Here is a 23,913-nt window from a genome sequence, read left to right as displayed (position 1 = left end):
ACAAGTAGTATTATTATGATCCATGAAGAGGCAAAATTAACTCGGTTAATACCGCATAGCCTACCAAAAAAGAAAAGGGGAAAGGCATGATTAGCGGGGAAGAACAGAGATCAGCACTGCTCGTCACGCGAGCTGATGCTCTTCTATATACATACTTAAAACACAGCAGCAATACGTCGATGCTTTCATCATTTTGCTCTCCGTCTGATTCTTTATGTTGATTGTCGTCGCCAAGGGGGTGATTATCTGGATTTTTATATGTTGTCTACCTTTTTTACATTGCCATTTCTTGTTATTTACATATCTAATCTTTAATTATCCCCCTAATGCATAGTTAATTTGATAGGCGTGATACCTAAGAACATCCAGTCCACATGCGCTGATTAAAGAAAGAAATCCGGTGATATCACAGCAAGGAAGCAATTATCGAATTCCTACACCATCGTCTCTCGCAAAAAGAAGACCGGCATGGACGAGACAGTGCCTATACCCGTATGGTCCACTGTGCGCATAATTATCCTCCAGATCCCGCCGTATCGACTCTTCCTCTTCCCTTTCATGGCCGGGGCGGTCTGGTTCCTGACTCTGTCTGCTCTGCTTATCACCTGGCTTGCAAGGGGGGCACCGCGATATCCGGGTCAGAGTAATCCTTATATTGCGTAAGTAGATATTCACCCACGCTGAGCAGAGAGAACTTGAAGCAAGAATCATATTTCCTATTTTTTTATTTGTTTATTTATTCGTACGATTTGCGCTCCATACCAATGATTCGAATACAAAAAACAACAGATTCATATCCGACATCGCATCCTTCGAACTAAAACCTCTCTTCCTCGTCGGCACATCCATCACCGCAGTCTGTTTCATCGTCTCCGTTGCTGCCGTCCATGTCGTGCGATACGAATACTTCCCTCCTCCCATCTATCCGCCCAACAACAACACCAACAATCCACCAACAACCAATAACCGAACCCATGAAGAAGACGACGAGGACGAAGAAGCCGACCTTTCAGGGACTAACCTGACCAAATCACGCGCTGCCATCTCCCTCGTCTCGCTCGTAGCAGCCATTATCGCTGCAATGGGTCTCATCCTTCTCGGTGTGATGGACACTTTCCGATATCACCAGGCGCATAGCGTTCTTCTAAAGATATGTTTCGCCGCCTTGGCCCTCACAGCTGCGGGGACGGTGGTCGTGTATGCAGAGGAAGTGGTTTCGTTTCTAGCGAGATGGGAAGGTGATGAGGAGGATAAGCGGACGAGGAGGTGGTTACGATTTTGGTATGTCTTCCGAAACTACCTATCTGACTTAACTGAACTATGAACTAACATAACCTCCAAAACGTAGCACACTCGCATCCGCATTTCTTGTCATCCTCGAATTCGGTCTCGGTATGGCATTTATCATACTCTCCGCACAAACATGTTGGTATATCGCAGGGATCATCGAATGGGTCATGGCATTTCTAGGAACAGGATACATGGGTTTATTCGCGGGATTCTTTGTTGGGTATGTTTATATTTATATTTCTAATTCTAGCATTTCTCCTGTGGTATGTCCTTTCTCGAAGTTGGATTTATTTGCTGACTCAAAGTCTTTCTTCATTTGCGACTAGTATCCAAGAAGAGACGAGAAAACACACAGTACGACAACCTGGGCGAGGACGAGAAAGTATGGATCATAATGTCGAGGATATGGATGAGCGGGAACGCATGCCGTTGTTATCGGAGGGGAGGTTGGAGTGGACCGGGTTGTCGCATTGAATTAATAGGGTTACTTTCCATATTGCCCACGAGCTTTTTTCAAAGGTATTTTGTTTTCAAATCTTATGAATACGAGATTAAGATAATTTAGGATATGAGATACGATTCCTAGTGTTGATTCCCGAGCGACTTTATCTCTTCGTTTGTCACGTTCCATCTCATCACGGTAATATACTTCGTACAAATAGGGAGACAATCAATCATACAACTTTCGTTTCGATAGGATGGTAAAAAAGGAAAACGAGGAAAAGAGATGGAGGAAAGAGGAGTTGGACACAAAAGACAGCCTATCGGAGTTAATTATGCAGCCAGGAGACGAGAACTATCCTGCTTGACAAGTCCCACGGGAGCGGAGATTGAGGCGTTGATAGACCCGGAAATAGTCGAAGCAACAGTATCTGCTCTGATCTCGCGCATCGCAGCAGTATACTGACGGGATATGTTAGCGATTGACTGTGTTTGGAGTTGTAAACATCAAGTCGTCTTGGACATACCTTGAACGCAAAATTCAACACAAGAGCGGCAGCGAGGCCAATGCACACGACGATCGGACCGAAAACGTTGTCGAAATCACGCCCGCTTCGCTGGCGGATAAGCCTCGCGCGCTTTTCATACATGTACCATCCCCAGACGCCGGCGAAAATGGCGAAGCAGGTGTAGACAATACCAATAGTACGAGCGAGGTGGTTGTCCTCACCCGCAGCATTATACAGACCCAAGGACAGAGACGCCAGAAGGACGCTCACATGCTGCCACTTGATGAAGGTACGCTGGTTGGCAAGCCAGACCTTCGATTCGACCTTAACAGGACCCGCATCCTTCAGCCAGGTTCCTGGGTGTCGTACTCCCGGAGGCAGCTGAACCCGTTCGCGACGGGCACGAGCATAGCGCGACATGGAGAACGAAGGGAAATAATTCATGAGTCGGGATGACGGTGTAGGTGTGCGTGCCGGTTGTTCACTCACAGCAGGGGATCCATCGCGATGACGACTAGGCATCTCCAGAGGCTGCTTCGGACGTGATGCGGGTTCTGCGCGCGACGGGGAACCAGCTCCACCAAACCTAGACACTGGAGATCCAACCATGTGCCTGAAGCTAGGGCTCGCTCTGTTTCCGCTTCCCAGGAAGCTCCCTACTGCCATATCCTCTTCGGCACGCTTAGCAAGTCTTTCTTGTTCTTCTTGGAAAGCAACCTCCGGGTCACGGCGGATATCGTTCTCCAACTCTCCCAGCCAGAACGGGAAACTGTTGACATAGTCTTCGAACAGCTGAGCGACTCCGTGGACGAACTTGGAGAATCTTGGTGCTTCCTTGACAAGATGGGAGGCCATGAGATCATTCACCCACTCGCGACCACGTCCATCTCCCTTGACTTTGATCTCTAACAAGGCATGAGGGAAACGAACAATCTCCCCTGTGCGGATCGAGCTGAAGGGATATTCCATGTTAGAATCATCAATGTCTCTCCGATGCCAGTCATTCGGGTCTCGACAAGGCCGTTCAGGGTCTAGCGCATCCTCACGGATCAGTGCTAAATTAGTATCCAAGGAGATCCTGACCCTATTGTCTCCGGGAATCTGGAAAGCCGTTCGCGTATAATTGGCCCGGAGCATAGGTTGCAGGTCATGTTCTCTGATAAAGGATTGCAATTCCTCAATGTCCTTCTTGAAAGATTCTGCCTGTTCGTGCTCATTGGCTTGATCTTCCATTCTGTGGAGCTTCTTGTCGAACTTGTATTCGCCTCTCAGGAATTCTTGGACGTGCTTTTCCTTCAACTGTACTCTGACTTCTCGACTGCCATCATCCTCCGTGACGATCTTCTTCTCGAGGAAAATAGCGGGGTTGTCATTGAGCGGACCCATCCAACGCAATCTCAAAGAGCCGGCCTCAGGAGCACGGGCGACCTTCTGATTATACAGCTCAAACTGGGGATTATCGAAGTACAAGGAAGTGATTGTCGGGTCGTCTGGAACGTTAAGTTCCTTGGAAGTCTTGGGGTTATATACCAAGACGGGCAGTCGTCGGAGAATGTATGTCTTGACCTCTGTTATGTTGTCCGCATGAACCCAGAACTTGTACGACGTATAAACATCACGGGCTTCCACACTCAGAGGATCGTTGGTCTTCGGAGCAGCACCCTGGAGCACCTCACGCACAAACGAGTACATCACGGAGAGCTTGCGTAGCAAAGGAGAGTAGTCCTCGGTGTTGAATGGCAATTGAGAGAGTCGTACTTGAAGCAGCGGCTTGACACGATACCGGGCCCCTCTCTTTCGATCATGCTTCTTCGCAGCCTTCAAAAAGCCGGTGAAGTTGATGCGACTATACTTTTCCAGCTCGCTAACTTCCTTGGCGATTCCATCCAGCTCGGAGAGGACTTCTGCAGCGACTTCTCTCCGCTTCTGTTCATCCAGCTGGGCCTCCTGCTCTCCATCCTTCGGTATGAGGGCCTCCAATTTCGATTCACATGCTGAGGTGCGCTCTCGCAGCGTCTTCGATGTCTCAACCTGGAATGCATTCACTTTGTCCAACTGGACATTGATCAGCTCCTGCACGAAAGCTTCTTCATCCTGTTCCGTCCATGTGTTCTCTGCATCACTCGTATCATCGTCGGTCGCCTCATGTTCTCTCAAGAGAGATTTCAGCTTCTGGTAGTCGATGTAGTTGCCTTTCCACGGCGGATAAACCGACTTCTGGAGAGTCTTGCCGAAACGCATCTTGGAGGGGCAAGCAAGGAGATATACAGGCAAGGCGAAAGAATAGCAGTAGCAATTACTAGTTATATCAGGACCAGTCCGTGTGGAAACTAATAGGGCATGGTCCGCGAGCCAATTGACAATGGTTTACACAAAATCCATGCCCTCATATGCAGATTTCGAAGGGACGGACGAGAGATAACCAGAAGGCACCGATCAGGCACGTGTACACGGGCTGGTGACTGGGCCAATCAGAGGCAAGTACGGTGACCTCACTGAGGCTCACTCGGTCTGGAACCCATGGGGTCAACGCTAGTCCAGATACGGCAAGAAGCTACACACGGGACCGGAAGAATCAATCTCCGAAAACCGGGGTTCTCCAAGTTGGGAATTCCCAACGCTGGCCCCGTGAACAGAACTTCAAGATTATTGATTTGACATTAAGTATTCTTCCCTTGTGTATCACCGATAGAGGACTCCATAGATCAGAATCCCGAGATTCCTTGCTTTCAAAATTTACTTTCCCTGGCGAATTTCCTTTCATATAGCAGCCTCTCCAATGGCTCCAGTCACGTCCGAAGAACAATCTTCGAGTTCCTTATCGGGAGCTCTCCATAAGGTCTTGGTCGATCTTCATCAAAATCCATATCCTTACGTCTCAAACCCGCCCAGTTGCGAGAAGCGTGCATCTGTAGCGCTGATACTCAGAGTGAGGCCCAATTATCATCATTGGCCTGAGTCTTCTCTATCTGGTGCAGAGGATCGATCTCTTTCAGTCATAGAGCAACTTGATGACTTCTTCTCCCAATCTTGGGTCCAACATGGTGATCCGGAAGTCTTATTTATCAAACGTGCCTCAAGAGCAGGTGACCGCTGGACCGGCCATGTTGCTCTCCCTGGAGGCAAGAGAGACCCCGAAGATGCAGATGACCAGGCAGCGGCAGTGAGGGAAGCTTCAGAGGAGATAGGCCTTGACTTGACCACCAGTAATTACATTTTCGTGGGAAACCTTCCCGAAAGAGTGGTTACCACATCATGGGGCAGTGTGCCGTGCGTTCCGTATTCCGCTGAATCAGTAGCTATGCTAACTAGTTCCATAGGTTAATGGTCCTATGTCCCTTTATCTTTCTTCAGACATCGACTGATTCACCTATGCTCCGGCTGCAGCCGACTGAAGTAGCATCTTCTCACTGGGTCTCGCTGAGAGCGCTATTGTCGCCTTCTCTGCGCACCATGGAGCGCGTCGACTTGTCTGAACGCTGGCTCACCAGAGGCGGTTTCATCACGCGGTTTGTCTGCCGTTCTATGATGGGTCTTATGGAGTTCTCTGCTATAAGACTCGTTCCTACAGAGAGTATACATTGTAGCTCAATCCCTGGCTTCATTCCGGAAGACAAGAGCAGTCAAGGAAGCCTGTCACTGATTGACGGCTGGAAATCCTGGTATTTGAGTAATCAAGCCGATTCTGCTGACAGAGGCCGGCCGCTCTTATTGTGGGGTCTCACCCTCGGTATTTTAGCAGACTTTTTGGACATGCTACCTCCACATAATGCGGTCCAGCTCTGGAAATATCCCACATTTACCACTCCAGATTTGCGCTTAATTGTGAGCATATTGACGTATAGCCTACGCAAACGCAATGCTCTTGAGGCACAATCCGGTAGCTTGGGAAACCTGACAGCAGTAGATAGCCAGACTGCTGCACTACCTATTGCCCAAGACGAGGGTTCTGATCCCAAGCACGATCCTAACGAAGTCGGAATTGGCGGGATGGGCGTCGGCAGGTATTATGGTGAATCTGCAAAGGCATCCGGGGATGGCTCTTCCCATGCGGTGGGGATCTTGTTGAAAGGTTATTACGGCCGCCTTCGAACTGCAGTATGGGTATTTCTGGCTTGGAGAGCAGCAACAGGTTCCCTCGCAGCATTATGTCTGTGGAAGTGGTTCCGGCGATAGACTACGATCTGGTATTGTATTGTTTAATTTTATTGAAACTGCCTGTAGATCAATGAAGATAAAAAACTGTTTCTTTTTGCGATGTCAATCGTTGGAATAATTCGTGGCAATCGACGCATTGAACTCGATTAAGTCGACCAGTAGTAACATACATGGGAGTATTCATGGACAATTAATTCGGCATGAATATAGAGTACAGAGGTACCTAAGTGCATGGCGTATCTGCCCACGCTAAATGCTCCCGAGACCCACCCCAGCCGCGGAACAAACGAATGTAAACAGAGAACTCGACTTGCGGGAGAGCTTCCCAACAACTCATCAACCACTTTTATTACCTGAAGACGAGATCGCTGCAATATCCTTCAAGGTGGCCTTCGAGTCTATAATCACCTCTTGAAGACGAAAATGGTTGCGACGCAAAAGCTCTATCCCCGCGCCACGGTTAAGCGCATCGTCAAAGCGCATTCGAATCGGAGCCTCAGCAAGAACGCGGATATCTTGGTAAGCACTATCCATGGCTCTTTTACAGCTATTGTCTTTGGTGTTTTCCCCTCCAAGTTGCTAATAAATCTCATTTCTTCAGATCTTCCTTGACTACATGCTCTTCATGCAAGAGTGAGTGCGATCGCTGCTCATCAGGCAGATTAGCCTGATGCGCTCTACCTCTCCTTGGATCGAGATTGACAAGTTTATTCGTCAGACTCATGCGCGAAGCATCTATACGTTCACGTCGAGCCGGGGAGAAAGGTATCTCTGCAAAGAGTGTGCGGAAGGTCACTGAGGTATGGTTGCGCCTCGTCCCCACGCCTTTTGCCTTACGGTGAGACTGACTGATGGGGTTTGCAGATGACCCTACGCAAGTTCAAAGGTTGATCGATTTTTCGACACGTGTTTTATATCTTGTTTGTTATGGCGCTATGGCCGGACTACATTGTTTCTCTTTCTGGGGTACCTGGGATAAAGGAGTTTCGGGATTTTGCACAACGCCTCGAGTCTATGATATGATACCCCCAACGTTGACTAGTTGAAGCAACGTGAAATATAAACGCGATACCAATGGGAACTCTTCAGCTCCAGCTCCAGCCCAGCTACATAGGTGGTGCTCGCCAATGTCTCATTCCCATCGGTATTAATTCTATTCCGTCGGGTCCATTCCCACCAGTCGAGGAGTCAGATTACAGGTGAAAAATCATCAATCTGCCAACGAAGTAGGTTACCCGTCCATAGGCATCCATGTCTGGGAATCATGAAATCAATACTTGGCCTGCTACCCTCCTATCCATATTGTCAGACAGGATCTGTGCACTCGTCATCCAGTCATGACCTTCATCTCTAGCAGCAGACCTAGCAACGACAATATGTAAAAAAAAAAACGGCAGAAGGTATCGCGGTAGATAGCCATGCTTGACTAGTATGGGCGAATACTGAAACGATTGCATGGGAAGATTGATCTCTACTTGCTACTAGATGTCTGTAAGCCCAAGGCCATCTAAGGCCGGCCCAACCAGTGCAAAGCCCAGGTTTTGGGAAGACAGCACATTTTATTTCAGGGGGTGTACGTTCTCTTGTATGTCGAGACCTATATCCATGGGGAAATATCTTCGATAAGGGCAGCATTAGGAGGTAGGCCATCTCCAACAAACATATGCAAGCTCGGCCAAGAAGTTGGTCGTATTTGTGTGATTGTCCCATGAAAATCATGAATGACTAGTATATTAGTAGTACGATTTTTAAAGGGCTGCTGCCACTCGATATTAATACTGGGCGAGTCGTTGGGGGAAACCCAGTGTACACAAATGCTCTACAAAGAAAACCACGCGACCAAGGCGGAGCTCTATTTAAGTGGCAGCTCTTTTTCTCCGCCCGGTTCGCTCGACTTCGCCCAAACCTCACTCGTCACCATCTCCCGCTTCTCTTTCCACATCTCCAATTCTCCATAATAATAGCTCAGACACCAGCAGCCCTACAGCTGTGCTTACATACACGCGTCTACCTATCACTAACTAGTTAATATCGTCGTTTTTCCTATCTACCTCCCCCAGAACTGGTGTTCTCTTTTCGCTCCATTATCCCCCAACAACATCAACCGACTCACCTCCATCACAATGTCTGCAGTCACCATTACCAACAACCCCCCAGCGCCTGCAGAGCCTAAGGGTGCTAAGAAGAAGCGCGCAAAGAGCTCCGGTTCCAACAATGTTTCCAATGCAGCCCCAGCTTCGATTCCTGACACTCCTTCGACTCCAACGGAGTCGGTCAATGGAGCTACTGACTCGTTTGAGAGCGCCGTTATGAGAGACCTCCAGAAGTAAGTGTCCTTTGTATACCCTCCTTTAAGGGTATTCCTTACTGTGTCGGACAGTATGCTGACTTATTTTCTCCGTAGGAGCTTGCGCAACGCTGTGAAGAAGCTGGTACGTCACCGACACCGTACGCGGCCATTGTGCTTCCCACTAACGTGACTTGTCTTCCTCATAGAACTCCACCTCTAAAGTCGACAGTATTATTGCAGAGAATCCCGGAAAGTCGCTCGATGAGCTCGTCGCGGAGAAGAAGATCAACCAGGACCAGAAGGCACAGGCACTGAAGAAACCAGCCCTGCAAGCCAACGTTGCACAGCTCGAGGAACAGATCGCTCAGTACAAGCAGTTTGCCTCTCACTATGAGGAACGTCTTGCCAATCAGAAGAGTTCTCTGGAGAAGGTACATAAGGAAGAATTGGATGCAGTGCGAGAGAAGGTTCTCGCTGAGGCAGCAGAGTCCAACAAAAAGAGCTTCAGAGACCAACTTCTGATCTTGAGCAAGTTCTTGCGTGCTGCTGCCGCCATGAGACGTGCTGGTGATGAGACCTCTGCTGAGAGCCGTGCCTTCGAGGGTGTCCTGTTCCAGGTCTACGGTGGCACTGACGAAGCGGTCGACTCAATGCTAAAGCTGATTGAAGGTGTGGAAGAGAATATCATTAGCGTCGAAGGGGAAGCGCTAGAAGTATCTTGTAAGTGTCTCCGACCCACGAGATTGTCTACACTTGTATCCTGACAGCGGCTACCTAGACGGCAAAGTGAAGCAGGCTTCTGAGGAGTATGCTCCGGCTCCCGTGGAGGGTGCCTGGACTGAAGAGGCCCCAGCTGCCGAGACTACCGCGGCCTCCGATCCTACTCTCGCCAATGCTGGCGCAACTGAACTCCAGGACAGCTCTGTGGCCGTCCAGAGTGCTACCTCCAATGGCTTTGCGGACTCTGCGGCTTCGCAGCCAGAGCCAACGTCCGCAGCTCCTCCTCAGACTATCGCTGAAGATGGAGCCAATGCTCAGGCACATTCCTGGGACCCGCAAGCTTCTGATTCTTTGGCAGCTTCAACCAACGCTGATGGCTGGGTCGAAGTGCCGCGCGATCCCACTGAGACCGATACCGGTATTCAGAACACTCCTGCGGCCGTCCACGGTTCTAACAACTGGGCTGAGGACGTCCCTAAGCCTACCGCAGCCCCTGCCAAGGGAGAGGGCGATGGCTTCGAACCGGTTGTTCACCACCAGAGACAGCCCAGCCAACGTGGTCGAGGACGTGGACGTGGACGCGGTGATGGATTCCGTGGCCGCGGTGGCCGAGGTGAATTCAGGGGCAGAGGCCGTGGCCGCGGCGAGTTCCGCGGTGGACGCGGACGAGGTGGCTTCGGTGGTCAACAGAATTCTAACGGATCTGCCGCCCCTATTGCTGCGCAGTAGACGCTTTACATCACCATCCTCCGGGTCTAAAACTTGACTCCCATCGTCGCAGTGAATACCGATCGCGCCTACAGTCCTCGTGCCCCGCGTCTGGCCACCTGTGTTGCTCCTCCTCTGACTTGTCTCTTCTTGTCCATCCTCTGTCGGCGTTGTCGGTTATGAAGCATGTTCTTTCGGGCCCAAAAAAGGTAAAACATGAGTTGCATATGAGGTCTCTGGGCGAACTTCGGGAGGATATAATCCTTCTGGTTTCGACTCCCTATGATTTTCAGACTCAAAAAGTTACTACTTGATGTGTATGACCATCTGCGATTACTGAGCGTGCATAGTGTCTTTTCCCGCTTCTTCTCTTTTCTCCGTTTGTGTTTCTCTAGAAAGATTCCCCTTTACCTCTTTTTAGTGAGCGGCCAAGGCCCCATGTTCTCTTCATGTTACTCGCATTTGCAGTTTTATTATGGACTCATGTATTTTATTTTCATTTTGCCTCCGTGCTTTCCAGCCTGCTCTGCTGGTTTCGGTATGGTTGAGAGCGGAGGTTGATGTCAGCAGGGAGGCAGTTATCGGTTGGCCGCGCGGATGGGATTGCGTGAGCGGTTCATTCATGAGGAACGAAATATCACGATCGGATTCGGATGCTACGAAGCTATTTTCCATTAATGTACCAAGACTTGTAAGCTTTGGTAGCTGCCATACTTATGACACACCATTGCTATATGTGACGGCGCCTTTCGTAGCAGCTGTAAGAATCCTAGCAATCCCAACAATCATTGAGGCATGGTTGGATGTGGAGAAATCGCCATGGACAAGTTGGTTGGGAGCTTTGGACATGATCGATTAATTATGCTATACGACAAGATCATATGTAGTCTAGTTAATTCGTCGAAACGCGGCTAAAACAATAGCGTGTTCTGGTGTGACGAAACACCGTCCGTGCCTGAAACAGCTTGAAGATCAACTATCAAATGCTTGCTAATGAGGATCCGAACATTGTCCTCTCGCGAAACTTCTCTCATTATCGGTGTCTGTCCTGTATTAACATTTGACCTATTGTTTCCTTTTCTCTCCCCGTGGCGTGCTGGATACATGTCCTTGGGTTGATTCTTCTTCTCTATTTTCTTTTCTTCCAGCATACTTCTTGAGCCACCGAGTCACCAGCTTGCGACGATGCCGTCAACAACAGTTTCTCCTGCCCAGCGCAGGAGCATTCTAAAGGTTTTATTCATATCGCTACTTCTGGACCTGGTGAGCTTCTGGATTCCCTTTTTTTCATCTTGTATAGCGCTAACTTGTCTTTCGCAGATATCGTTTACTTTCATTTTGCCTCTGTTCCCCTCCCTACTCGCATTCTACCGCAGTCGAGACCCCTCTCCGACATCTCTCCTTAATAGGATCTTCCACTACCTTAATGAGTACAAAAATGCCTTCGCTAGACCGATTGATTCTCGCTATGACATTGTCCTGCTTGGTGGTGCGCTGGGGTCCTTGTTCTCCCTTCTCCAGGCCATTGCTGCGCCATTCATAGGCCGCTTATCCGATCGACGCGGCAGACGGACGGCGCTGTTGTGGTCGATGGCTGGTAATATTCTGAGCGTTGCTCTCTGGGTTGCTGCTACGGACTTCCGAACTTTCCTTGCCAGTCGCATTGTCGGTGGGTTGAGTGAGGGGAATGTGCAGATTGCTCACGCGGTCGCAACGGATATCAGTGATGAGAGTCAGCGCGGCGCAACAATGGCCATTGTTGGCGCCTGCTTCAGCATCGCATTTACATTTGGACCGGCTCTGGGAGCTGCGCTATCGAATATCACCACCGTGGCGGCCAATCCGTTTGCGACTGCTGCCGGGTTCTCCTTGTTCCTGATCGTTCTCGAGACCCTCTACCTATATCTACGCCTCCCTGAGACGCATCCGCGACTGTTGAACAAGGGAAATAATGTGCAATCTGCTTCCAATGGAACGTCCAACGGGAATGAGAAAGCTACGAAAACCGCCCCTAGTCCTCGTCAATATACCAATCATCCTACACTGCTGAACATCACTCATCTACTATTTCTCCTTCCTTTCTCTGGTCTGGAGTTCTCACTTCCTTTTCTCACGGCGACTCTGTACACTGGACATAAATCCAGTCCCTCCGCCCTCAATGGTCGTCTCCTCTCACTTATGGGCCTCATCGCTTCTCTTCTCCAGGGCACGGTTGTTCGTCGCCTGCCGCCTCTCGTCACTATCCGTGCCGGTGTTCTGGCTTGTACGGTTTCCTTCTTTCTGCTTGCCCGAGTCTCCACGATTTCGGGTCTCTACGCAGCTGGCAGCCTTCTAGCTATCACCAGCGCAACCGTCGTGACGGGCTTGAATAGTTTGGGCAGCTTGGAGGCCGGAGAGGGCGAACGCGGAATCGTGTTGGGAAGACTCCGAAGCTGGGGTCAGTTCGGCAGAGCAGCTGGTCCGATATTGTTTTGCTCGCTGTTTTGGTGGGGCGGAAAAGAAGTCGCATACACGACTGGTGGCATTGCCATGTTGGCGGTCTGTACCCTCGTCTTTGGGGTTTTGAAATCTCCCCCTACGAAGGCTGCACCGAAGGCATGAAAATCAGTGGATAGCTGCCCTTCTCACAGTGTGGTTGGAAATTTTCGACGTGGTTCTCTGCTTCTAATATGGCAAAAATAGGTAACACAGGTGTCTCTTATCGGATCAACTTTGCTGAGAGAGTTGATGTATTATAGTCATGTCTGAAGAACGTAGCTTTTCGCTACTGCCTATGTCTAATGTTCGAATATGTTTGGATATGCCGTTTCAACGGACAGCTGACTGGCTGGTCCAGTGTAGCTGTGCATGTTTCTGCCACGTTGGAGGAGGACTACAAATGAGTCGACTTCTCTCGCCGTCCCGCGTCCCAATAAGTAGCGTGAAAAAAGAAATATGAGATACTTGAAGTTTCTTTGCTTTAGCCTTCGTTAATTGCTTGTGAGCATGCTCTGATATTGCGGACAGAAAACATATTATGTTAGACAAGCGCCCATCTGTAGCAGGTATGAGGAGAAGCAATGATCATCAGGAGTTTTCTTCCATCTTCGGTTCTAAATAGTAGTGAAGATTTATCGGATATATGATATCGCCGAATCTTCCATATAGATCCTTGTCCCGGACCAGCGCTAAATGCGGTTGCCTGAAAAGACCGACTGCTGGAGATAAAGAGATCCAAGTTGAGAATAGATTATAATCACATCAAAAAAATCTTGTTAATTTTCCAGCATAATCACCTTGACATTCAATCCAATATGTACTTGTTTTCGCTATTAATATCTCTTGAGATCCTCACACTTAGCCTAGCGTCCCTTCAGCAACCTCTTATAGCAGAAAAGGATCAATCGCAAACACCATTGAATGATGCCTTCGACGACAAGGTTGAATGGGCACTCGAGCATTTCCAGATCCCTGGCGTAGGAATTGCAGTAGTTCGAGATAATGAGATCTTTACTAAAGTAAGTTTCTATCGTATCTCGCACCATTGCGCCAAATGAAATCCTACATGTCGCATACACGTAAAATTGGTGCTAATTCAGCCCAAGGGCTATGGTCTGTCAGACATTGAAGCCTCACAGCGAGTGACTGGACACACTCTCTTCTTCGCTGGGAGCACCTCAAAAGCTCACACGGCAGCTGCCATCTCACTACTCATTGACGACAATGTAAACTATCCAGAGATCCAATGGGACACTACCATCCATTCTCTCCTTCCTGCAGACTTTGGTTTGAGTGATACCTGGTCCACGGCCCACACGACCATTGTCGATATGCTATCACACCGTTCAGGTCTTCCTCGCCATGACTGGGTCTTGAAGGCAAACCTCACTCTCCAGGAAGTCGTCCAGTCGATGAAATATCTCCCTCTCACGGCTTCCCCGCGCACACAATGGCAATACTGTAACCTTATGTACAGCACAGCGGCGCACCTCATAGAGACTAAGACAAACCAGTCACTATATTCTTTTCTGGCTCGGAATCTGTGGGGACCATTAAACATGTCGGAGACGTACCTCTCACTCTCTCATGCACAGGCTGCGCATAGGGATATATCTCAGGGGTACTCTGTAGATTTTGATGGCAATATCATTCCCACCAACAGAGTCTATTCGGAGACAGTCCGCGGAGCAGGAAACATCCTTACGTCTGCGGCAGACTATGCAAAATGGATCTCCGCTATCTTGCATCGCAGATCACCTGTTTCAGAAGAAAACTACGCCATGCTTCTAGGTGCCCATTCAATTGTGCGCCCCAATGTGGCTGAACCATTTCAGTCACCCGAGCTGTATGGCCTAGGATGGTTGTTGCAGACCTACGGTGGCCAGATGCTGGTTTCCCATGACGGAGCACAATATGGTTATGGGGCATCCGTGGTTCTCGTGCCGTCACGCAAGTTTGGGCTTGCTATATTGGGAAATTACATGGTTGGGACCATTGCGGCGGCAGATATCCTTGCTTATCATCTTATTGATGAGGAATTGGGTATACCTGTTCAAGAGCGGTTCGATTGGCGTTCAAGGTATACCTCGATCTTTCACCCGTTGCAATTGATCTACAAGGGATGTTGCTAGTTTTCACCAGCGGTATATGCTGATATAACACATAGAGCCGATGCGATGATCAACCAAACTCACCTACCGGACAACATTATTTCACTACTCTACCCAACAGTTCCCGACCCTCCACTGCCGAATCCCCTTAAACTCTCCGCCTACGAGGGTATCTATTCTCACCCAGCCTACCCAGACCTTAATATTTCTACCAACTGTCCCAAACGTAGTGCTCCAATTCCTTCAACTTTGAACAAGACCTCCCCGGATCTCTGCGGCTCGGTCGTCAACAGCAACGAATATACTAAGGATACAGTCTTCGGCTTGTATCATATCACAGGTACGTTTTGGGTCCAGATTGCCGACTTCTGGGAACTTAATACCGCGACCCGCGTTGAGTTCCAGTTGAGTTCTGACGGTTCGGTGAACTTGATGGGAATCGAAGCCGAAGATGCCATGACAGCCAAAGGAGAGAAGATCTGGTGGAAGCATACCTAGTTTTTGATCTTCAATGTAAACTGGTACCTATTTCAGGGTAGCTGGGCATATGATGTGGCCACTGATACACCTATTACTGCTGATCTGATAATACGAATATTATGAACGCCATCATCTATATGCTCTTTGTCTGCCTGGAGTCAGACATGTCCCTAGGGTTAATCTGAAGTCTTGCTTCTAGAGTACTATATCAAAGCTAGATAGATTCTAAAGTCTTTTTCCAGGACTCCGTATTAAGGGAACTCGTTACTCTTCTCTCACTCACTTCGTTGGCTTCGAGCACGTGAATACTGTCTTAATCAGTATATTTACTTCCTTCGAGCTTTGCCATTAATGACGGTTGATTTCCCCTGGTTTTTCACTTAAAGCAAATGCTACGTGGCCGTAATAACTTGCACTGCTGCAGTTGAAGGGCTTCTCGTGACTACACGACGTACCTACTGTTTTCGTTGATGTGTTATGCTAGCACCACTGCTGCTTTTTACTGACACTGCTTTCTTTGACAACCTAACCACGCGTCTCTATTCTATGTTTTTCACTCACAACGCGTCCTAATTCATCGAAATTTCTCCTCTCATCTCGTCTCATCACTTCTAGCAATCTCATCATTCGACTCGAGCTCGTCCATATCCACATACAAGATGCCAAATGAAAGAGAACCCCCGATTCCGATATCGATGACCATGAAATCTAATCTAAATGACCTCCCCATCGAAGTCATCGATATGATCTGCGAGTCCCTGAGCCCACTATACCTGAAACAATTCCGGCTCACGAACAGAAAATACGCACAATTAACAACCAGACATCTCTTCCGGAAGTTGTACATCACCTTCTGCACCGATTCCTACAACAACGTCATCAGGATCTCGAAGGACGAGAAACTCCGCACATTCGTTCACGAGATCATCTGGGACCTTCGAGAAATCCAGGGTTCGTTGACCAACGAGTTCGAGTTCATGCTACATTTCGGCCTGGCTCTGTATCCGCTGGATCATGTCCAATGCAGGACCTTTAAGGATGTGCATGCGCAGTTGTATGCGGCGCAATCTGCGTTGAAGGCGCAGCTGTCGAAGGATATGGACTCGCATGTCAAGCGGCTTCGGGAAGCCCTGCAGAGGTTCACTATCGAGAAGTGTTCCACGATTCAGAGTGAATGGGACATGGCAACTATACCGCTTTCGCTGAGATTGAAATCGGGAATGCTGTATAAGTACGGGACGTGGGCGCTACCTTTCTATCTGCTCAGCAAGAGAGCGCCCTCGCAATATGCGGTTGGGGGATGGCCGATCAAAGTCGCGTTGCAATGCTTGATGCCGTGCAAGGAGCTGTCGATACTGGCGTATTCAGGGAACTGCAACGCGATCAACATGCTTCTAGCGAGGGGATCTCATCTGCGCAGCTCTTTACCGCATGTCCAGCGTCTTGATATCACACTGTTCAGTCCCCATCCTCCTCCCTATAACTGGCATGATAGGGGCGAACCTCGAATGGACATGAAAGCTTGGGATTTGAACAGATACTGCACGAAGTTGGAGTCGCTCAATCTGAGATTCAAAGATTGTTCTGAATCAGGTTCCCCTTTCGGGGGCAAGGCTACTGGTTTCGGAATCAGAATCACAATGGTCCCTATCAACAGAGAGGCGTATTTCCCCAATTTGCGAGTTCTGACCGTGCAGGGCTTTGGGGTGTCCGTTCCCGACTTCACGGTGTTTCTGCGAAGACACTCTTCCACGCTTCGAACGGTGTCTGTGAAGAAAACGCTCTTCATGCTTGGGTATGTGGGCGAGATATTGGATGCGATGCGGGAGACACAGATGCAGATTGAGAGCGGCTGCTTCGATGACGTGATGGATAATTCCTGGTTGCACGTTACTTTTAGTAGTAGCGTTACTTTTGGTAGTAGGCTGACGGTCCGGGAAGATCAGTTGATAAACTACGTTGTGGGAAATGGTCCGAATCCCTGTCCAATTCCACCACCAAGACCTTGATGGTGAGATCTACATTTTGTAGAGAGACGCTCAAAGAATCTACTTGATCGATAAGTGTCAACCTCGGATCATTTTAAAGCATAGAATACATTGCAGTAAGATAAGATATGGAATAGTGGGTATATTCAGAGTAGAGATCAGATTGCGATACATGGGAGTCGGAGCATATTCATAACATAGATAGTGAACCACGAAAAGAACGCCTACGCCTATTCTTACAATGCAGATATCATGATATGCAGGAACCCGCCAATACAAATGCTCCAGAGCACCGAGATCAGACATCCACAGGATATCATACAGGAGAGATAAAGTAATATGGTCGTCTGGCACAGCGGAAACACGCCACGAATGAGGGATACGGATTAGTATGCGTTGAAAAGAGCGCGTCCGTCCACATCGTGGAAATGATAGAACTGGCGGCTTCCTCCGGAAGATGGAGTGACTTCTAAGCCTTAGTTGAATGGCAAGGCCATCTACCGCCGCGTTGACCACGTTCAGTTGTGCGTAGTATTCAAGCGTGCGTCCGTCCTGAACGAAGAGAGTCCAGACTATTGCAACCATGTATAGCCAACCCAGGGCCTGCGGACGGATCCATAGAACCTCGTGCTTTCCCAAGCAGCCAGTCTGTCAACGTGACGAATTTCGCGGTGCGATCCCATCCATCAGCATCATCCGCATGTTCGATGGTATGGCTGGAGATTCGACCTTCCTCATCAAAAGAGAAGATGAAGAGTCCGGTGAATTGCTCTTCCTTGGACAATTTGAATATGGGCGCTTCGCCTCCAAGGAGGACGCTGAGACCCTTGTTTGTCCCGTCTGTAGAGGCTGCCTGACGACTACTCTGATGCGCAGAGTTGACTGGCTCATTATGTTCATTTCTCGCCTCCGTTCTCCAGCGTACAACAAGCCGCTCATCGCCACAGTCGTTTTCGCCGCTTGGCCGAGAATCGATCACTGTTCCTGCGCGAACCATCCGCTCGCTTAGAATCTGCAGCTTGACGTTTCCGACCAGCGGTACGCTACTCCAGGCAACCGGTACCGTCCACAAGGCTGCACGATATAGTACTCGACCCCTGACTGTTGGCAGATGTGGGTGTGTCGACGGGAAAAGATGGAGGGTGACATGCGGGGAGAGGATCTCTGGTGGAAGAGGGTTTACAAGCATTGTCGGTAGTAGCGGGGAAAGAATCCGTAGAGCTAGCAATTGGTTGAGGTCAGCATCTTGGAAACCAATATGATGTGCTCACGGGTGGGACGAGTTGAACAGTCTCATCACTTACTCTTTCCAAGCTTGATTATCCGTTCATCTGGGGGCCGGTGGCCACCATTCGCATCTCCATTTGGACTATCGAATGCGCCAGCGCCGGTTGGCGAGAAGAGCTGTGGTGAAGACGGAGTGAACCATAGCTCCTCATGGGGTCCGATGCGCCACTGTGCTAGATTCTGGGATGCGTTTGAGACGTAGGTTCGAGGACGAAGACGATGAGAGGACCGCGCTGGACGCGATGAACGCGGAGAAAGACGGAGGACGCATTGGATAGGCGGCGTAGTAGAGTGACAGACTCGAAGTTTCGGCATCACGAGAAAGGTCTATGATGCTTACAGACCAACGCAGAGCCGCAAGGGACGGTGATGGAGCGCGATAGATGCATAGATGAAGCCTTTGGGAGTAGCGGAGTTCTAGAAGCTTGCGGAGAAAAAAGTAGAAGCTGGAGATGTCGCCGTACCTAGAAGTTCTCATGACGTTTTGTTCGCCGAGCCAAGCCGCCCCCATCGAAACCACCGATTCATTCCGAACATACGGACTTTTTTCAGCCATTAACCCGTCAGTATGTCTTTTATTGTGGTTTATTTTGTCCCCGGATGGCAGAGATATGTTGTTCTTTCAATACTGATCGTCACAACCGAGCAGGTTGCATGTCTGACACCGGAATCCAATTCCGTATCAACGTTATCTCGAACTATAGAAAGTCATTACAATCAGCTAGCAGCAGGATAATAACCCAATGATAGTTTTACCAGCAATAGAATAAACATGAACTAATCTCAACATCTCAACCTACCACTCACCACCTATTTCTCTAATCGATGTATACACAGTAGAAAACGAACTGGAAACGCTCTCCGGAGACAATAACAGACAAATTTCCCCATACCTATACAAGCACCATTCATTATCCTAGCTTCTCACCATAATAAAGTAGTCACAAGTCACTGTATTATATACCCTATGTGTTTCGTATTCTAGTCTGTCGAACACAGAACCGGCTTTTTCCCGATCCCATGAAGAAATCTGATAAGATAAAGCAAGCACATACAGCAAATCGCGTTTTCTCTTCTAGTCATAACTTTGAAGAAGACAAAGGTATTGGAATGGAACTTAATCCGGTAATAGAAGCTTGATCGTTTGAAGAACTAGAGGGTACCGAAGTCTATCGAGGACTCTATCCTGAATAGTATATCACTGCACTGCCTCTATTACTATTCCTGAGCATTTCCCAATTCCGGTGTGTCTTCTTTGATCATATATTGGTGGAAATAGGTGGCTTTAAGCTGTTTGTTCTATACCGTTTATAATAGGGTGATGGTGGCGTTTGGCAGCTTGCCTCCTTTGAAGCCGTGAGCGCCGATAATATCTCTCACTACATTTACTTCGCTGTTACTACCGCCAAAAGCAAAGCAAGGAAAAGAAAAAGTAAACAGAAAAAGAAAAAGAACAGAATCAACTGAAACAGAAGTCGCCCTTTTATTTTCTTCCTTTTTTCTGTTTTTCTCGTTTTCTTTTTTAGCTGATATAACCATACTTACAGAAATACTCGGCAAATAAAGCTGTCTATAGTATCCAATCGGACATGATTCTTTTACCTTTTTCTAACCATGTATGTTTATTTTCCTTGAGATCTACTTTCCGTCCTGCATATATCGTGCAGATACGAAGAGGCAAGATTCGGGAAGTAGTAGCTGGCTGATGCTAATATGCATGTGGATATAACACACACTATGTATGTTACTCGTACACATGTGAGTAATGTAATTTAGAAGTATATCTTATTATCTATTGTTATTATCTGGTGCAGAGTCAGCATCTTGGAGGATGTCTAATCTGGAGAAAGGCAAGGGATTCTTTATGGGGTAGTTGTTGATCTATGCGTGTGCGTGGGGGTAAAGTTTGAGCTGAAACGATCGGAGTGTTATTTATTGTGATCACGGAGGCTTTCTGGTGCGTCCTCGCAAAGCCTAACAAGTGGATCTCGGATGGTAATCTGAGACTCGATAGTGAAAAGGGGTTCATGTAAGATGGGTTCGATAGTGCATTATGTTCATTGGTGTCGATCCTAAGCATTCCAAGACGCCCGTGTTCCAGAAAACAAGAAAGGAAGTCCGCATATAGAGTACATACAATCATCAGACAGGTTCAAGTCAGGCAAGTTCATCATCCTCATCCTCTCCCATGATTCGTCGCTCGGCGATCTCGCGGATCTTATCCTCCAATACGGTCCGTCCGTATCTCTGAGCCACCTTACTGGCCGCCTCGAGCATCTTACCGCTGCGGTCTTTCATGAGACTGACAAGCTCGAGGGCCTTCATGCCGCGCTCTTCACCCTCGCGGCATTCGACAGCCAGCATCTGCAGAAGGACCTTGTCGACTTCAAGTTCCTTCCGTGCCATTTCGGTGCGCTGGCTAGGAGTAGCATTCGTAGACGAGAGAAGGTCTTGGAAGAGGGTGAGGAAGAGTGTTTGCCTGACAAAGGCCTCTTCGAAGCGAGAGCCGTCGTTACGGGCCGCTGCCTCTTCCTCGTTCTCGTTATCCTTGCGTGGAGCCGTAGAAATGGGGATTTGGAAGTCGAATTCACTGAGCAAAGGTCGCGGGAAGTATGGATACTTCTCTCCACCCTTCAAGATGATACAGTGGAACTTATCTTGAGCCACCGCAACGGGCCAGTAGGTCTCCTCCTTGCGCCCACCAGCCAGACGTTCTAGCTGTTTCGTGTCAAGGAGGGGGACCCAACGGGCTTGGCCCTGCATGCGCCAGTGCTGGAGAATGAGCAGAACGCCATCGGAGTCGTATATACAGGGGTCCTACAACGAATTAGTATGCATCAAGCAGGACTTCTGACCGGTGGCTACTCACTCCATTGTCGGAAAAGAAAACACTCCGCAGCTCTGCTCCTTCCGGCAAGGCAACCACGTCCTCATTCTGATGGATCTCATCTCGCTTCACATTTTCGACCGAGTATTTCAAGGTTGCGTGGCCGTAGGCTCCTACAGGCCCGTTGCCCACCGTCATGACATAGTCCCGCCACGCAGCACATGTGACAGCAGGACTCTTTTGCCTATAGATCCTGTAGGGCGTACCAAACAGGGTATATACACGGACGTAGTCTTTTGTAGTGACCGCCACAATATAGTTGTCACTCAGGGCCAACGCTAGGTACCGTCAACAACTATCCTATACGACATGGTCACATATACTCACCTCTAACCTCTTCCCCTTCCGGTAGCTGGGTGCGCCAATCTGTCCGGGTTGTCCACGTCTCATGCGGGCGGTAGAAGATCGTAGCCGGGTTCCCGTCCGTGGCAGGACTGGAGAAGAGCGTGCCATTTTCGTCTAAGATCTTGTCAGCAGGCCGCGTACACGATTCAGATAAGCAGTCATACTCAAGCAAGCCTTGTCATATAGATAAGGGTCGGTAAAATGAAAGTTCCGGTGCAGTTCACGGTCATAGAATTCGACAGTGACTGTGTTGTGAGTCTCCTGATCGACAGTCCACACGAATCCAGTGAGGTTCAAGCCTGGAGAAGTTCAGTTCGTGTTTGCTGGGTACAAATATGAGGTCTCTTACAAAGATATCTCCTGTTTCCACGCCAAGGAGTGCTTCCTGGTTGAAGCGGCGAATGTGTCTTGGGCTTCCAGAATCCTGTAGACTGTTTCTTGTCATAGTGGCCGTCGAGATCATCCAAGTGGCCGTTCGTCCGCTTGCCATACGCATTAATGCCCTCAGCATACCCAGCCCCGTCGTCGTCTTCAATGAAATCGTCATCCTCATCCATAGGACCAAGAATATCATCCAAAGAGTCCGGTGTACCCCCTCTCCCTCTATTCTCCAATCCTTCCTTCGGCCTGCTTGGTACTGGCCGTCTGACATTACCGGAGGTCTCGGCAAGAGGCGCGGAGATGAGAGGAGCAGATTGAAGAGGCTTCTCCAAGAGCGGCGTGTACTCACGAGGCACAAAATCATCGTGAATAAACAGCTCACCATCGGAGGTAGTGAAAGAGAGGCAGTTATCCGTAGGGTGCCAGGCTAGGTTGATGACATTGGCGAAGTCGTAACGTCGTAGGATGTTCTGTGTCTTCGTTTCCCAAAGCAGAATCTGGCCATCTGCACCCGCAGTTGCCAGCAGGGCGCCATTCGGAGACCAGCTCAGGGCCGTCACCTCGCCATTATGACCCCCAGAAAAGGTCTTCTGCTTGTCCCACTCGATCGTCGAGAAAACCAGAATATCCCTAGTCGCTTGGGCCGTCGCGAAAGCCGTCCCATCAGGATGCCAAACAGCGCTCGAAGTAGCTTCTTCCTCTGCTTCAAGTCTTCGAATCACGCCATCCAGTTTTCGCACCAACTCCGGCTCCTCTGAAGCTAGCGAATATACGTAGAGTAATCCATCCGTGCAGGAGACGGCGATATAGCGTCCACTAGGATCGAAAGAGACATGTTTCGAGCCCTTGCTCTGATCGCGCAAATATTTCACCTTTGTCATATCCTCCACATTGACAATCTTAACCGTCAATTCGCTATACTGCATATCAGTTTCCCATATCTTAAAAACAGCAGGAAAAAAAACACTATCGATCGGCTTACTCGCTCGCGACAGCAACCCATTCACCATCTCTTGAGATATCAAGATCTCTAATCGGAAGCGCGCATCGCACCAGGAGCTTTTCCATTTTCCCTGACTGCAGCTCATACTGCCATACTGTCCCATCCTCCGCACCCATGACGAACGTGTCATTCTAATTTGCAAATATGTATAAGCATCGCGTTTCTCCAATGGTTTGGTTGCTAGGATTAGAGAGAAAGATATGCATGCATACAGTAGCTGCAATTCCAAAATGCCCTTCCACACCTTCATCCACTGTTGTTGGCTCTCCATCCTGCCCAACGGTATAGATTCGGATGGCAGAGTTCGATCCAGCGGTTATCACCCGTTTTCCATCCGGTGTGTATGTGAGAATTGTCGTTCCAGGCGTATCTGCAATTGAAATGCAAAAAGCACATCAGCAAAATCCAAGTCATCCTCATAACCTCCCTTCTGAAAAGCAAGCAATGATCACGTAGGGAAACTCACGGGCTGGTCTGCCCCTAGGCCGAACCGCTTCTGAACTCATGATGATGACAGAAGCAGTTCAAAGAAAGAGAAGAAAAAGGAATGAGTTGATTGCGTGGGCTGGAAAATCGATTAGTGTCTCGAACCACGAATCGACTCCAGATCGCAGAGGTCGTAGTCTTTCAACAACACTTCCGGTAACCAGAACAACCTCCCTCTTCGCATCTCCGCAGCGGTGGAACGCGTCGGTCTCTCTTGGTTTCCGCAAACGCGTCGCGCGCCAGATGAACGCACGGGCCACTTCTTTATAACATCCCGAACGGGAACTGCGTCAGGGCTTAGGGCTTAGGTTCAGGGTTGCGAGTCGATATAGTTATAGGCTATGGTGGATG

General features: G+C 48.9%; 10 protein-coding genes across 10 annotated transcripts; 7 read left to right on the top strand and 3 right to left on the bottom strand.

Moving 5' to 3' along the window:
* Positions 1–468: 468 nt before the first annotated feature.
* C8Q69DRAFT_504840 (Frag1/DRAM/Sfk1 family-domain-containing protein) lies at positions 469–1,764 on the top strand (the record flags this gene model as incomplete). The annotated part of the gene is made up of 4 exons (XM_028632640.1): positions 469–659; positions 790–1,281; positions 1,349–1,510; positions 1,617–1,764. 4 exons carry the CDS (start codon positions 469–471, stop codon positions 1,762–1,764), a joined length of 993 nt encoding a protein of 330 aa, XP_028487842.1.
* Positions 1,765–1,863: 99 nt separating this feature from the next.
* C8Q69DRAFT_458049 (VTC domain-containing protein) lies at positions 1,864–4,810 on the bottom strand. The gene is made up of 2 exons (XM_028629956.1): positions 2,259–4,810; positions 1,864–2,193 (listed from the first exon to the last, which is right to left on the bottom strand). Exons 1-2 carry the CDS (start codon positions 4,479–4,481, stop codon positions 2,065–2,067), a joined length of 2,352 nt encoding a protein of 783 aa, XP_028487841.1. The 5' UTR covers positions 4,482–4,810; the 3' UTR covers positions 1,864–2,064.
* Positions 4,811–4,881: 71 nt separating this feature from the next.
* Positions 4,882–6,533, top strand: C8Q69DRAFT_458047 (NUDIX hydrolase domain-like protein). Its single transcript, XM_028629955.1, has 2 exons — positions 4,882–5,510; positions 5,561–6,533. Exons 1-2 carry the CDS (start codon positions 5,020–5,022, stop codon positions 6,414–6,416), a joined length of 1,347 nt encoding a protein of 448 aa, XP_028487840.1. The 5' UTR covers positions 4,882–5,019; the 3' UTR covers positions 6,417–6,533.
* Positions 6,534–6,702: 169 nt separating this feature from the next.
* C8Q69DRAFT_162653 (hypothetical protein) lies at positions 6,703–7,525 on the top strand. Its single transcript, XM_028625686.1, has 4 exons — positions 6,703–6,917; positions 7,000–7,031; positions 7,117–7,198; positions 7,263–7,525. The coding sequence occupies exons 1-4, from the start codon at positions 6,822–6,824 to the stop codon at positions 7,287–7,289; spliced, it is 237 nt and encodes a 78-aa protein (XP_028487839.1). The 5' UTR covers positions 6,703–6,821; the 3' UTR covers positions 7,290–7,525.
* Positions 7,526–8,292: 767 nt separating this feature from the next.
* C8Q69DRAFT_162636 (hypothetical protein) lies at positions 8,293–10,364 on the top strand. The gene is made up of 4 exons (XM_028625685.1): positions 8,293–8,724; positions 8,803–8,830; positions 8,895–9,408; positions 9,467–10,364. Exons 1-4 carry the CDS (start codon positions 8,522–8,524, stop codon positions 10,135–10,137), a joined length of 1,416 nt encoding a protein of 471 aa, XP_028487838.1. The 5' UTR covers positions 8,293–8,521; the 3' UTR covers positions 10,138–10,364.
* A 725-nt stretch (positions 10,365–11,089) lies between these two features.
* Positions 11,090–13,195, top strand: C8Q69DRAFT_414116 (major facilitator superfamily domain-containing protein). Its single transcript, XM_028628331.1, has 2 exons — positions 11,090–11,379; positions 11,437–13,195. The coding sequence occupies exons 1-2, from the start codon at positions 11,302–11,304 to the stop codon at positions 12,715–12,717; spliced, it is 1,359 nt and encodes a 452-aa protein (XP_028487837.1). The 5' UTR covers positions 11,090–11,301; the 3' UTR covers positions 12,718–13,195.
* A 111-nt stretch (positions 13,196–13,306) lies between these two features.
* C8Q69DRAFT_496453 (beta-lactamase/transpeptidase-like protein) lies at positions 13,307–15,452 on the top strand. The gene is made up of 3 exons (XM_028632260.1): positions 13,307–13,613; positions 13,701–14,674; positions 14,762–15,452. Exons 1-3 carry the CDS (start codon positions 13,410–13,412, stop codon positions 15,201–15,203), a joined length of 1,620 nt encoding a protein of 539 aa, XP_028487836.1. The 5' UTR covers positions 13,307–13,409; the 3' UTR covers positions 15,204–15,452.
* Positions 15,453–15,640: 188 nt separating this feature from the next.
* C8Q69DRAFT_525796 (hypothetical protein) lies at positions 15,641–17,194 on the top strand (the record flags this gene model as incomplete). The annotated part of the gene is made up of 1 exon (XM_028633617.1): positions 15,641–17,194. The coding sequence occupies exon 1, from the start codon at positions 15,845–15,847 to the stop codon at positions 17,192–17,194; it is 1,350 nt and encodes a 449-aa protein (XP_028487835.1). The 5' UTR covers positions 15,641–15,844.
* Positions 17,195–17,708: 514 nt separating this feature from the next.
* C8Q69DRAFT_504833 (hypothetical protein) lies at positions 17,709–18,775 on the bottom strand (the record flags this gene model as incomplete). Its single annotated transcript, XM_028632639.1, has 2 exons — positions 17,709–18,394; positions 18,478–18,775. 2 exons carry the CDS (start codon positions 18,773–18,775, stop codon positions 17,709–17,711), a joined length of 984 nt encoding a protein of 327 aa, XP_028487834.1.
* A 1,489-nt stretch (positions 18,776–20,264) lies between these two features.
* C8Q69DRAFT_525794 (putative chromosome segregation protein) lies at positions 20,265–23,772 on the bottom strand. Its single transcript, XM_028633616.1, has 8 exons — positions 23,543–23,772; positions 23,289–23,446; positions 23,056–23,207; positions 22,042–22,988; positions 21,857–21,991; positions 21,675–21,806; positions 21,330–21,625; positions 20,265–21,277 (listed from the first exon to the last, which is right to left on the bottom strand). Exons 1-8 carry the CDS (start codon positions 23,580–23,582, stop codon positions 20,618–20,620), a joined length of 2,520 nt encoding a protein of 839 aa, XP_028487833.1. The 5' UTR covers positions 23,583–23,772; the 3' UTR covers positions 20,265–20,617.
* Positions 23,773–23,913: the final 141 nt, after the last annotated feature.

The sequence above is a fragment of the Paecilomyces variotii genome, assembly GCF_004022145.1.
Source record: "Paecilomyces variotii strain CBS 101075 chromosome Unknown C8Q69scaffold_2, whole genome shotgun sequence".
Taxonomy (NCBI): Eukaryota; Fungi; Ascomycota; class Eurotiomycetes; order Eurotiales; family Thermoascaceae; genus Paecilomyces; species Paecilomyces variotii.
The sequence above is the reverse complement of the archived record's forward strand: the minus strand, read 5'-3'. Positions and strand labels throughout refer to the sequence as shown.